General features: G+C 37.7%; 1 protein-coding gene across 7 annotated transcripts in view; it reads right to left on the reverse strand.

Annotated features, from left to right (window-relative positions):
• The window catches only part of ANKRD28 (ankyrin repeat domain 28), a 159436-nt gene that overhangs the window by 29928 nt on the left and 116966 nt on the right, over positions 1-12542 (reverse strand). For 6 of the 7 annotated variants that reach the window (XM_056129662.1, XM_056129660.1, XM_056129661.1 and 3 more), the window contains 6 exons: positions 10959-11037; positions 9716-9830; positions 8027-8109; positions 6406-6469; positions 4480-4551; positions 2358-2498 (listed from right to left, as the gene is read on the reverse strand). In XM_056129662.1, coding sequence (XP_055985637.1) covers positions 2358-2498; positions 4480-4551; positions 6406-6469; positions 8027-8109; positions 9716-9830; positions 10959-11037 — 554 coding nt within the window. Of the gene's footprint in view, positions 1-2357; positions 2499-4479; positions 4552-6405; positions 6470-8026; positions 8110-9711; positions 9831-10958; positions 11038-12542 lie in introns of those variants that run through there. The other variant, XM_056129665.1, reaches the window with a different exon arrangement.

The following is a 12542-nucleotide window of genomic DNA, read 5'->3' on the forward strand; positions in this document are numbered from 1 at the left end:
GGAGCTCTGGCATTAAAGAAGCGCTGCCTCCACGAAACCTTCCTTTCCTAGAACTTCTTTTATATACCTGATCCTTTTTTGTTTGTTTCCGGACCACACCTGGCAATGCTCAGGGCTTATTTTTGGCTCCGTGCTCTGAGGATCATTCCCAGAGGATTCAGGAAGATCATATGGGATGCCAGGGATTGAATCTGGGTAGCTAGCTGAATGTAAGGCAAGTGCCCAACCTGTTGTACTATCGCTCCAGCCCCTATGTACCTGATCTTATTTGGCCTTCACAATTCTAAGTAGTAGGTTTTATTCTCATTTTACAATAAATTTCTGCTTAGCTATTACTTGCTTAAACTCAAAAATATATAAGGAACCCATTTAAAGTGGGTCTACTGGTACAGAAGATATGGTCGAAAGGGGCAGCTTTGCATGTGGGAACCTTTTTATTTTTGGAGGGCACACCTGGCAGTGCTCAGGACTTTCTTCTAGGTCTATGCTCATGGATCATGTTGGTAGGGCTTGGTGGATTATATCAAACTTGGTTGGCTGTGTGCAAGGCAAGTGCCGAAGAACCCTCTGTACTATTGGTTGAGCAGTAACTGATAGCCAGTACCTGGCTCCCTAAGTACCAGTCAAAGTGACTCCTGAGCGCTGAGTCGGGAGCAGCCCCCAAGCTTCACTGCATACATTCCATGGGGGGAAGAGGGGGAGGAGAGTAATCTTTTGGATTCTAAAGCTCATACTCTTTCTAATCATGAGGTTGCTAATGTAGTATTAAAATTAATGTTAATAATAATGAGTATCATTAGTTGCTCAAAAGTTTCTACTACATACAACAACCAGCCTGTGGACAGAGTGTCAAAGAATTATGTATGATAATAGTAAACGCAGGAATAATTTAGGAGGATCTCCAAATCAAATTAAGAAGCTAGTTTATGAATTACAGGATAATCTACTTAAGTTTATCAAATTCTGACCTACAAATTTTCTTTTAATATCTGCTCTCCAAAAACATACTTTAAGAATGTGACTTTGTCTAAAATTACTTATCTAACTATACTATTAACATATGAAATTGCATAAAGTGTAATATTCATACAAAGAGAAAACACATTTTCTAGTGCCATTAAAAATCCAAATTTCAACCACAAATCAACATAGCAAAATGTTATGTTATATATTATATTGATAGTACAGAATTTGTAATAAATATCCATGAATAATACTCAAATAATGCCTTTTATTCTGTAAGTAAAATCAATTATTAAAATCCAGAGAAATAGTTCTGTTTAATACAACTTCCTTGAAGTGTATTTTACAAAATTCCCCCCAAGTTTTTCCTTAAGATATTTTATTCAGGGGATGATAGTACAGTGGGTAAGGCATTTGTCTTGCATACGGCCAACTAGGTTTGATCCCCAGCATCCCTTATAGTCTCTTAAGCACTGTCAGGAGTTAATTCCTGAGTGCAGAGCCAAGAGTACGCCCTGAGCATCACTGGGTGCCACCCCAAAATAAACAAAAAAATCCCCAAGATAAAACATATTTTACTCACCACTAATGCAGATATGGGGAAAATATTAGAGATAATGAACATCCTCCTTTATTATTATCTTTCAAAAGGGTAATATATGCTAAGGTGCACTATAATAAATGGTGTTTACTTGCATCAGGAAATACTACTTAGGAAAAAATTTATGTATCTCTCATTCCTTTGTTCTCATTTAATTTTCTTCTAATCTAATATCCTTGTTTAAAACTACAGTATTTAGTACCAACTCTGCCAGTTCATTCACTCCCTTCATGGGTATTAATTTAGCTGGATCCCTTGCAAACTGAACTCCCATCCTATGAAAGATACTAATATTCTAGTCTGACCAATTTTGAGATGACACTACCCATGTTTCCTATCTCTACAAAAGGAATTTAGACTAAAAAAAAAAAGATGGTAATATATGCTTTTGGTTGAGAGAACAATGATAAGGGACTATCCTTTCACCAGTACAAACCAATAAGGGCAAGTTGCTGAGTGGAAATAATAACCATAGCTTAGAAATAAGCAAACTTATTTCTAACACATAGAGACTCAAGGAAAGATGATGAACAATACGAAGAGAGGGCCGAGAAGATAATCTGTTTAATGCGCTGGAGTGTATGATATGCAATTAAGAACCTGGGTTTGTTCCTTGGCATTGCGTGGCCCTTCAAACACCCCCAGAAGAGAACTGAGAGACTTGAGAGCAGCCCCTGAGCACAACCAGGGGTGGCCCCAGGCAACAAAAGAATATAAATTTGCAGTGTCATCCCTATGGAAAATGCTGGTTTAGAGAAACAGTACTCCTTCATTTATACCACATGATACTTACTTGCCATCTGTGTCTGACGTAGCTGCATAGTGCAGGGGTGTGCAGCCTCTTTCATCAAGGTCATTAACACTTGCTCCTGATCCCACAAGAGCAAACAGGCACTGGTAATTGCAGTTGGCAGCAGCATAGTGCAGTGGAGATCTTTATGCCCAAGTTAAAATAAGAAAAACAGAGCCAGAAACATTACCAGTAAGAACACAGTTGTAACTCTATTGCAACTACAAATACTGTATTTATTGTGAGTGTGAGATGGATTTCTACCACATACTAAGTCTTTGGAGGGCTGGAGAGAAATCTAGGAGGATGAAATAAGGAGGTAGAGAACCTCCTTGTTCCTCTAAGAATAGGAACATAGTTAAATTCTTTCAGATATCCCAGCCATAACAATTCCAATCTTAAGAGAAAGACACCATTCATAGTCTGTTCAGAAAGTTGAACATTTTCATTTTAACAAAGGTTTCCATATACTAATAAAAAACGTTCCAATTATAGAGACAGAAGATTCTGTTCATGTCTCAGTAGAGGAATAAAAGGTAAGAGAAAAATAGAAGCATTAAAAATAATGCTTAGTTATAGTAATTACATGGCATACCTGCAAATCAGATTTCTCAAGTAAATACAGAAAACAAACTTGGTCTAGTCAAGATGTAACTTTTTCCAAGAAAATGTTTTTAACACCAAAGTATTTTATTTTATAGGATAAATGTATAAGGATATTTCTTTCTTTTTTTAAAGGATATTTTTAAAAAAGCAATTAACCCTGAATTATGTTCATGCTTCCAAAGTCAGAATTTACCTCAAAAGATCTTGCTTGCTATTTCTAGTAGAGAATGCTTCAAGTTACAGAAACTAATATAACTTGAAGAAAATTTAATTATAAAAACAAATTAGCTATAAAAATATTACATTCCAGAACCAAAGTGAGTTTAGATTTTGCCTGTCATTTATTCTCACTAGTAGGCTTATTAGCAGTCTATTTCTTAAAATAATTACAGGATCAAATGGCAGTTTTTTGACTCAGAGACTCAATCACTTATTTCAGACACACATACCCTTTTCTGTTAGACTCTTTGATATACAATGTACAAATTCTTGATAGATAAATCTACTTACTGCCAACTCTACTTTTCAAATCAATCCAAACTACTTTTAATTCTTTTCAGTATGATTCAAATACACCTTGGTTCAATCCTTAATTGAAGTAACAATAAATGATAGTAGCTTTAAGTACTGCTACTCCAGTTAGTGGCTAATAACAATGAGCGCTGATGCTCAACAGTGAGAATGAAATTTGAAAAGGGCTGAGTAACTGACTAAAAAGAGATTCTACCATTTCACAGTCATCTGCAAATCATAATAGGAAATGTACTCAACATGCTAATAACTGGTTTAAATATTGTAACATATATATAACAGGCGCGCGCACATGCGTGCTCGTGTGGGTGTGTGTGTGTCTATTACTAACCAATTTCCTTCTTCCAACCAGGGATCTTAACCAAATTTGGGCAAAGTTCTAGGTGCTGTTAGTTTCTTGAAGGAACCTAAGCACAACAGGGTTTTATATTACATGACTATAAGTTATTGTAGAAGAAAGAGTGTTATGAGGAGTTACAATGGTACCCATAAGGTAAAGTTGTAACTGGTCTGAGTTTAAGGCAAAGGATCCAGGTCATAGAAAACTGGGTAAGGATACACAAAACTTCATTTGACCTCTCAAGATGTCATGCTGTGTCAGTTCAGCATAAACAATAGCACTGTAGCACTGTCCTCCTGTTGTTCATCGATTTGCTCAAGCGGGCCCAGTAACGTCTCCCTTGTGAGACTTGTTGTCACTGTGTTTGGTATATCGAATATGTCACAGGTAGTTTGCCAGGCTCTGCTGTATGGGCGAGACACTCTCAGTAGCTTGCCAGGCTCTCTGAGAGGAGTGGAGGAATCAAACACGGGTCGGCCAGGTGCAAGGCAAATGCCCTACCCACTGTGCTATCGCTCCAGACCCAGCATAAATAATGTTTACCACATATGATAATTGTTGAGTTAATTATCATAAGCCAGTCAGAAAGTCAAGTAAGTCACTAATAGTAACATTAAAGTTCTAGAGAAGAGTTATATCACATCCTACCTTCCAAATTTGTCCTTTTTATTGAAATCTGCAGCACCAGTATTCAGCAGAAGGTTTAGGCACTCCAAGTTCCTATCCGGAGAAAATAAAGTTAGATGAAAAGTGCAATGGGCTGACTCAGGTTCCATCTCCAGCCCCAGAGATGATCCCTTAAGTTCAGCCATGAATGATCCCTGAACACTGAGCCAGGAGTAAATATTGAGCATGGATGAGTGTGGCCCCAAACAAAACTAAATTAAATAGCTCCTCATATTTAGGATCTAAGTTAAGAGAAACATTAAACCAGCAGTGTGCTACAGAGACCAAGATTTCAGCTGAACTTGGTTGTTTGTTCGAAGTCAACCGCTAAGGTCAGAAAGCTTGCCCTGAATATGGCTAATCCATCCCCGGCATCACATAGGCATGGTCCCAAGCCCTGCCTGAGTGCAGTCTGGAGAAAGCCCTGAGCACAGCTGGGTGTGGCACAAACACACATATTCCGCCCCCCCCCCCCCTTCCCCCAGAACTGTATTTAAAATCTTTGTCTTCAGATTTCCCCTTCCCATGTATCAATCCTCAGTGAAGGCAAGACATTTGGGGCAGGAGTAATAGGACAGTGGCTAGGATCCTTGTCTTGCATCTGGATTCATACCCTGGTACCTCATACAGTCCCCCACGCCCATTCAAGTATGATCCCTGAGCACAGAGTAAAGAATAAGCTCTGAGCACTGCCAGGTGTGGCCCAAATACCCTCTGACCCCAAAAGACGTAACAGACCATAAACATTTTCTCCTAAAATACAAACAAACACTGTCCTCCCATTGTTCATTGATTTGCTTGAACAGGCCCAGTAACGTCTCCATTTTGAGACTTGTTGTTACTGTGTTTGGCATATCGAATACGTGACTGGTAGCTCCTAAAATAAAGATTTAAAAAAACCCAGACCCAGAATAGCAGGTATTTAGTTCATTTCCATGTTTTGATGTTTTCATTTGAAAATATATTTATTTATCCAGGAATGATTTCTCTTTGCAAGCAATACTTTCTTTAATTTATTAGTTTATTTTATTTTTCAGCAGCCTTTTTTTGTTGTTAAAAGATGTCTCTCAGTTTCTTATTTTTCAGCATGGCTCTGGCTTTTCAGGGTTTTGGTATTGAATTTTCTAGGTCTTTAAAGAAGATCGTCTCAGTTTGGTTGGGGATTGTGTTGAAACTATATAATAGTTTAGGCAGGATAGTCAATTTAACAATATTGATTCCTTAAATCCAATCCATTAGAATGGAGTATTTTTCTATTTTCTAAGGCCTTCTTCTAACTCTTTAAGTGATTTAAAGGTTTCATATCACCCACATCTTTTGCTGATTCCTAGATACTTGATGCTTTTATTTACTTTTTATTGCATCACTGTGAGACACACAGTTACAAAGTTATTCATGACTGGGTTTCATTCATAGGATAGATACACCAATACCTATCCCTTCACCAGTGTATATTATCACCACCAATGTCCTTAATTTCCCACCTGCCACCACCTCCATGGCATTCTCCTCTCCTCTCTTTCTCCCCCTCCCCCAAACACTGTCCCTTTCTGGGCATTAGATACTGATAGATTATCATGTACATTCTTTTATCCTCTCAGCACTCAATTCTTGTCTAGAGTGATGATTTCCAACTATCGTCATAGTGTCAACTTACGCATTAGGCAGAAGGTAAAATAGCAATTTTTACTACTGTAGACTTTCTTCTGCCAAATGTTACACATGATGTTACACATCATTTCCTATTTTGCAGAATCCTAGAATTAATACTGAGGAAGAAAGACAAAAGCAAAACTGCCACAAAACACTTTTTTTTTTTTGGTGTTTAAGTTTTGGGGGCACACCTGAAAGTAGTAAGGGACTACCAATTACTTTTTTCCTAAAGAAGCAAAAATACTGTTAACCTACCCTCCAGCTGCTGCTGCATGCAGACAGGTCCGGCCAAAATCATCTGGGGTATCTATATCAAAGCCTACAAGAAGTAACACATCTTTTATGCACTATAAAATATGTGTATTTAACATTATAGATATTTTATTAAGAATTACACCTCTTACAATGAAACAATGAACTCCATATAGGTACAAAGTTATTAAAGGTAACAGCCACTACAGGACCAGTTTTTAGAAAGACAAATAAATGCCAGTCTTATTTAAACAGGGGTGGTAAAATGATTATTCGGCAATAAGAAGAAATCACAGGCATATCTCAAAGATACTGCAGATTCAGTTCTAGACCATCACAATAAATTATGACCATAGTGTCACACAATTTTTTATTTTCCATGGTATATAAAAATGTTATTAGGGTGGGAGAGAACCTTGAGACAATGGTGGGAGGATGATGATACTGCAGTGGGTGTAATATTGTATGCCCAATACTACTATAAACCACAGTGTTCTATAAGAAAAATTAAAAAGGAAAAAGTCATATTGGGGCTGGGGATGTGATTCAGCTATAAAGCACCTGCCTTGCACATAAGAGGTCACAGGTCTGATCTCTGGTATTACACAGAGTAGCTTGATAGTATACTGGTCTATTACCCCCACCCCACCCCCTCCAAAAAAGGGGAAGAAAAACAAAAGTATCAAAAGTCATAAAATAAATATGTACATAAGTTAGTTTAAAGATTCTTTATTGGAGAGGCAGGGACATAACGGTAAAAGTGTATTCTGCCTACTTGTGAGGATCTGAGTATTAAACAATATAAAATCTAAAATAAATACTCTATTAAGCTGAGGATGTGGCTCAGTGAAGAGTGAATGCCTTGCATATGTAAGACACTGGGCTTGGGGCTGGAGTGATAGTATAGTGGGTAGGGTGTTTGCCTTGCACACGGCCGACTCGGGTTCTATTCCCAGCATCTCATATGGTTCCCTGAGCACCATGCCAGGAGTAACTCCTGAGTGCAGAGCCAAGAGTAACTCCTGTGTATCAGCGGGTGTAACCCAAAAAGGAACCAAAAATAAAAGACACTGGGCTTAATTCCTCCCTAGTCTACGTGGAAATAAAGACTAAATAACACTTTATTATCTAAAGGAAAACTGTATTCATTATCTGAGCTTTCACTGTAGGCAGTGTAATCTTTGTGGCAATTAAAGATCATGCTGTAAAAAAAAAAAGGAGTATCGATAGTTGAGATAGTTCAATGGGATAAACACATGCTTTCCATAATGGAGGTGCAGGTTCAATCCCCATATCTCCCAAATACTACATTTCTGAACATCACCACTGAGAGCAAACCCCAGCACAGAGCCTGAAGGAGTTCAGAAGCACCACCAGGTGTGGCTCCAAAACAAACAACAATAACAACAACAACAAAAAAGTATCCAAGGAAAAGGAAGCTCCCAAAAAAAGGAGGTGTGCTTATAAAAAATACTGCTAAATTTTATAGTGGTAGTTACACACTTTAGTGAATGTCCAGAATTTTACATGGATCAATTCAAGTATCAAATACACTATATACCTGAGACTAGTATTTTGTCAATTATATCTCATTTAAAAAAAAGTCTGTCAAAATTGTTTTTACCAGAAGAAAGGAGTTTCCTGCAGCAATCTGAAAAACCGCTTAAGGCTGCCAAATGGAGGGGGAACATTCCATGTATGCCACGCCTAAATTAAACAGGACAGAATCTTTATCACAACACAAGAAAAATACAATCATTTCAATACATTATAAAGAAACCAACTGAAAGCAAAAAGATAATTATAGAAAAATCTTTAACACAATGTACAGCAATTTGTCCAAAGGTTGAAAGTGGGTATAAACTTATTGTCCAGAAAATTCTCTGTATGAGTAGGGTTCTTCTACCACGGCACTACTCTCAGTCAGTAAGGCATTTGCTGGGGGCAGAAGATGAGTTCACGTATGCAGCTATGTGGAACATATTATCTATTCAGGCCGGCACCACATTTCTCAAATTATGTATCAACCAAAATGTTCCTGGACATTGGACTAGAAAGAAAATCCCCACCACTAATAATTTAATGAGACAAGTGGTGAAGAAAATGTAATTATTTTTAGAACAGAAAAAAAAAAGTAAAGCAACCTGTGTGTAGTGATAATAAATGAGAATTCAGAAAGGCAGCAGAGTGGGTAAGGTGTTTTCCTTGCATGCAACTGACCCAGTTTGATGCTCTGCACTGCGATGGTTTCAAGTCCTACCAGGAGTTATCCCTAGGTCAGAGCAAAGCTGGGTATGGCCCAACACATGCCCCAATGAATAAACTGTGACCACTCTACAGAAAATAAATTTATAGATAAAAGTAAAACAAGAAACAACCAAATATGGGGACGGCTAATACAGTGGGTAAGGTGATTGCCTTGCAAACAGCCAACCTGGTTTGATCCCTGGCAACCTATAAGGCCACAAAGTCCCTTTAGGAGTGATCCCTGAGTCCAGAGCCAGGAGTGTCCCCATCAAACAGCCAAATTAAAAGTTCCACGTAATGGGGCTGGAGTGATAGCACAGCAGGTAGGGCATTTGCCTTGCATGTGGCCGACCCAGGTTCAATTCCCAGCATCCCATATTGTCCCCTGCACTGCCAGGAGTAATTCCTGAGTGCAGAGCCAGGAGTAACTCCTGTGCATTGCCAGGTTTGATCCAAAAAGCAAAATAAATAAATAAACAAATAAAATTCCATTTAAGAATTATAAGTATAGTAGGATGTCATTTGTAAGTAAAATAGATTTTAAAACCTGAGTTCTGGGGCTGGCTAGATACTACAATGAATAAGGTGCTTGCCTTGATATGTGGTCAATCCAGGTTCTATTCCCAGCGCCCAAACAGTCTCCTGAGCCCTGCCAGGAATGATCCCCGAGCGCAAACATTGTGAACATTGCTAGGTGTGGCCCCCAAAACAACCAACCAAAAAATAAACCAAAACACCCTCTTGTGCCCAAAGTAAGGAAGGGGATCCTTTTCAGCAGCTACATAGGGGAAAAAACCACTCTCTACAGGTAGTATTCAGATAAAAATAAGTACTTAACATAATAAATTTATTTTTTTGGTGAAAAATAATTAAGATTGCAAAAATTCAAAGCTCTGCTCAAAAGTGCTTAATTATAATATAGAAATGGCTACAAAATATAACTATTGAAGCATTCAGTGTAATCCTAAGGTAAAATCTACATCTGTACTAGAAATATCAAGAAAATAGCAAGTTCCTTTCTCTTGTGCTTCCTGTCACGGCTATAAACACAACAGTAAGTACTTACTTTGCAGTGTCAGCACCACTTGTAATAAGAGTGTTGATTAGCAGCTCATGGCCATACCGTGCAGCTATGTGTAAAGGAGTGTTTCCATTCTTATCCTCACAGTCTATTGCAGCTCCTGCAACAAGGATACATTATTAAGACACTGAACTTAAGTAAGAGCAAGTAAACCTATACAAGGAAGTAACATAAAACACTATTCTAGCACAAATTTATGGATATAACAGTGTAGATTTTATTCACTGCACAATTTACTGAGTCATGTGCTTGGATTACATAGGACATTTAAAACATTACAGTGAATCGAGCATAAGATTTTAATAGGTTTAAAAATGACAAAGGATTTTTGGGTTTCAACAAGTTTGAAAACCACTGTACTAAAACAAACACATTGTTTTCCTTCTCTTACTTGGGGACCCTAGATCCTGGGCAGTCAGGATTGCCTTGGGGGCCTTTAGCCTGTCAGGGAAGTACTTTAAGCCACAGAGCATCTTCTGAGTCCCACAAGTACTTTTCCTAGAGAAAAACTTGAGTTCAGTCCTTAGTCAAGCGGTGCTCTGGGACACTGCCAGATTACATTCATTAGTACTCAGGAGGATACATGGTACCAGGAACTGAACTATATACCTATGACCCCGAGCTTTGTTCTCAGTCCCAGCTTTTCAGAGTTTTATTATGCACACTCTGCATCTTAGGAAGAATGCAAAGCTTCACTGATTCTCTTAATTGTGCACCCATGCCTACTATGTCACTGCAGAACACTTATTTTGAGAACACACTCTCCAACAGTTCCTTGGAACACGGCTTGAGATACACTGCTTTCAAGTAACGCATTTAAAAATTACTGTTTAAAAGTTTAGCTCACCTCGTACTATTTTTCTTTTCAAGAGACTAAATAACCCCTCAAGTTTAGAAGAAAATTTAAATCCTAAAAACTGCCACAAATATTAAAAAAGGGGAGACATCAATTCAGGAGTTAATATATAATGCAATTTTCATCTTAGCAATACATTAAAAAAACAAAATTAACCATAATAAATTAAGACTGAGGAGAAGTGAAAATTCTACATTTATATTTTAGTAATAAAAATACCATACATGGCATATTATTGGATTTTTATGAGATCTGATACACAAATATACAGATTGCATGAATTCCTTGATATCATTCCATTTTGTGGATTAAAAAATAAAAAAAAATATTTCACTACATTTAAGAAAAAAAACAAACAGAAATACTTTTTACCACTCTGGATAATGGTTTGTGATCTGGAGAATCTACCATGGAGGGCAGTCATATGCAGTGGGGTTTTACCATCTTTGCTCTGAAATAAAAAGATTTAAAATTGTTATACCAAAAATCCTTAATTTTATTTTTAATATCCTCTCACACACTGTAACTATAACTACAAGTCAAGCACTAACTTAAACAGAAGTCTATTTTAAGCAATAGCTATAGAAAACTTCAAATAAACTTTAGCATGAAGGGGCTGGAGCGATAGCACAGCGGGTAAGGCCTTTGCCTTGCATGAGGCTGACCCGGGTTTGATTCCTGGCATCCTATATGGTCCCCTGAGCACCACCAGGAGTAATTCCTAAGTGCAGAGCCAGGAGTAACCTCTGTGTATTGCCGGTTATGACCCAAAAGCAAATAAATAAAATTAAAATTAAAAAAAAATAAAGCTTATAGGCCTGACATGAATTTAAAAAAAGAAACACTTTAGCATGAGTATCATAAAGCAAAAATATTTTAAACTGTAGTTTATAGAGCATTTTACATGGGAGGTACACTCTAATCTACCACTTCTATTTCACCAGTAGGGAAATCAAAGCACAATGATATGATTCAGTGTAGGTCACATAATCTGGAATGACACCAGAATGTACATGTGTTTCCCATTTCAAAATTTCATATTGTTTTTCCACTTGTTCTCTAAGAAATGCTGCATCCCTCCGTGACCAAGTAAATATGGTGGTGGTGGTGGGGGGGGTAATTATTAATTTGACATATAGTTCATTTGAATAGCATTTTTAATTTGTATTAAATGTTAGCAATTTTCCTAGATCCCTTAAAATAACCAGAATAAAACGATCATTAATGTATTTAATGTAGAAAATCTAAAATTTTAAAGGACCTACCTCCAAATATGAAGTAATGAGTTAGTGACTAAAACTCTCTTGGGGACTAGAGTGACAGTACAGAAGGTAGGATATTTGCCCTGTGTAAGGAAGACCTAGGTTCTATCCCCAGTCCAGCGTATTGGTCCTCAGAGCACTGCCAAGAATGATTCCTGAGTGTAGAGCCCTGAGCATCACTGAGTGTGACTCAACACTCAATAGCATTAAAATTTTAAAAATGTAATCAGAATTGAAATGTGAAAGATATCATAAGTTTATACTGAACCTGTATTGTATGGATGTCTTTGAGAATTTCTTATGAGATCAACTTCATAAAGAGCTAAATATTTAATTCTACATAAGAAGTTTCAAGCAAACAAGCTCTTCGATCACTTACCAGAGCAATGTCAGTTTCTAGTGTCATTCAAACTACTTTTTATAATACATACTAATATTTTACTTATTTAATGGTTGAGGATGGGGCTGGAGCGATAGCACAGCGGGTATGGGATTTGCCTTGCATGCGGCCGACCCAGGTTTGATTCCTCTGTCCCTCTTGGAGAGCCCGGCAAGCTACCAAGAGTATCCTGCCCGCATGGCAGAGCCTGGCAAGCTCCACGTGGTGTATTCTATATGCCAAAAACAGTAACAACAGGTCTCACAATGGAGACATTACTGTATCTGCTCGAGCAAACTGGTGAACGGGAGGACA

This window comes from Sorex fumeus, unplaced genomic scaffold (assembly GCF_029834395.1).
Source record: "Sorex fumeus unplaced genomic scaffold, SorFum_2.1 ptg000072l, whole genome shotgun sequence".
NCBI classification, from domain to species: Eukaryota; Metazoa; Chordata; class Mammalia; order Eulipotyphla; family Soricidae; genus Sorex; species Sorex fumeus.